The 1,588-nt window shown below is 39.0% G+C and overlaps 1 protein-coding gene across 7 annotated transcripts in view; it reads right to left on the bottom strand.

The window, feature by feature from the left end:
* Positions 1-1,588, bottom strand: part of itga11b (integrin, alpha 11b) — a 158,273-nt gene that overhangs the window by 18,712 nt on the left and 137,973 nt on the right. For 4 of the 7 annotated variants that reach the window (XM_037980767.1, XM_017438585.3, XM_037980759.1 and 1 more), the window contains 2 exons: positions 890-976; positions 677-787 (listed from right to left, as the gene is read on the bottom strand). In XM_037980767.1, the coding sequence (XP_037836695.1) occupies positions 677-787; positions 890-976 (198 nt within the window). Of the gene's footprint in view, positions 1-676; positions 788-889; positions 977-1,588 lie in introns of those variants that run through there. The other 3 variants (XM_037980760.1, XR_005234294.1, XR_005234293.1) reach the window with 3 other exon arrangements.

Here is a 1,588-nt window from a genome sequence, read left to right on the forward strand (position 1 = left end):
ATTTTTCCCTCATTCGTGAACAAGACCTTGAGATACTTAAACTCCTCCACTTGGGGCAGGACATCTTCCCCGACCCGGAGAAGGCACTCTACCCTTTTCCGGCTCAAGACCATGGCCTCGGATTTGGAGGCACTAATCCTCATCCCGGCCGTTTCACACTCGGCTGCGAACCGCACCAGTGAAAACTGTAGATAACGGCCTGATGAAGCCAATTAGACCACATCATTTGCAAAAAGCAGAGACACAATCCTAAGGCCACCAAAATGGATCCCCTCAACACCTTGGCTGCGCCTAGAAATTCTGTCCATAAACGTTATGAACAGAATCGGTGACACAGGGCAACCTTGGCAGAGTGCAACTCTCACTGGAAAAAATGTGAAAATTATCTGTCCAAAAAAGGGGTTTTGAAATATGCTTTTATTTGAATGTGGACCATGGAAAATAGATGTTTGGACTAGACAGTCGAAGAAAGTTTGTGTATCTCTTGTATGTTCAGACTGGGCCTAAAGTAGATCACTAGGATCCATGAAAAACAATCTTGTTTTTCGTACATGAACAACCAAACATTACTTTCCAGTGTCAGTGAAAGTTTGTGACCAAGATGAAACTCATTGAGGAATTTAATTTCTAAAAGTTCTAAAAACATAAATATGACAGACATTTTGATGTAACTTACAGCCTGCAGCACGGGGAGCTCAAGTCTTCCAGTGATAGTCAGCTTTAACTCTCCCAAGGTTGATAGACTTAGCCTGCAGGTGACAGCTATCCTTACACTGTTTCTGTAGTTCTGGACACATTAGTTTTAGTTAGTTTAGTTTACTATGCACACATTAAGAAAAATAAAAGGTATTTTCATTCAAAAGAAAATAAAAAAAGTTGATCATCTTACCAGCTGTGTCAGGTTAGATAGATCTTCTTGTGTAATAACCCTGGTTGTTTTATGTTCAGGCAGCATGCAGGAGGACTCAGCTACCTGCTGACAGGTGGGTAAAGAAATAGGAGTGTTTGGTGGGTTTATAGGAGAAATAGGAGAGCCTGTTGTTTATTGTTTTTCAGGCTTATAAAACAACTCTTTCCCAAAAAGGACATACTAGTGTCCCATGAAGGTCCCAGCTATGACTTATAAACCTGGATCAGAACTGAAGACGCATTTAAGATGAGAGGTGAACCGAGAAAAGAAGTCCAGTTCTGTCAGACTTTTAGTGTAGTATCTCACTGGGGTGTGCCTGTTGATGAGTAGTTGGTAATCAGCATTTGTGAGGGAGTCTCCAAAATTGTTGTGGGCATGTTAAATCTATCTCAATTTTCCCAAATTAGTTTCTGTAAATTTGAGAGTGATAAAGCTGTATTTTGACATATACATGGGAGTTGTGTTTATGACAGAAAACACTTGAGGCTACAGCCCCAGATATTAAGGTCTAAAATCCAAACCAAACTAATGTATATATATATATATATATATATATATATATATATATATATGCACATACACTGCTCAAAAAATAAAGGGAACACTCAAATAACACATCCTAGATCTGAATGAATGAAATATTCTCATTGAATACTTTGTTCTGTACAAAGCTGAATG

This window comes from Kryptolebias marmoratus, linkage group LG17 (genome assembly GCF_001649575.2).
Source record: "Kryptolebias marmoratus isolate JLee-2015 linkage group LG17, ASM164957v2, whole genome shotgun sequence".
Lineage (NCBI taxonomy): Eukaryota > Metazoa > Chordata > Actinopteri > Cyprinodontiformes > Rivulidae > Kryptolebias > Kryptolebias marmoratus.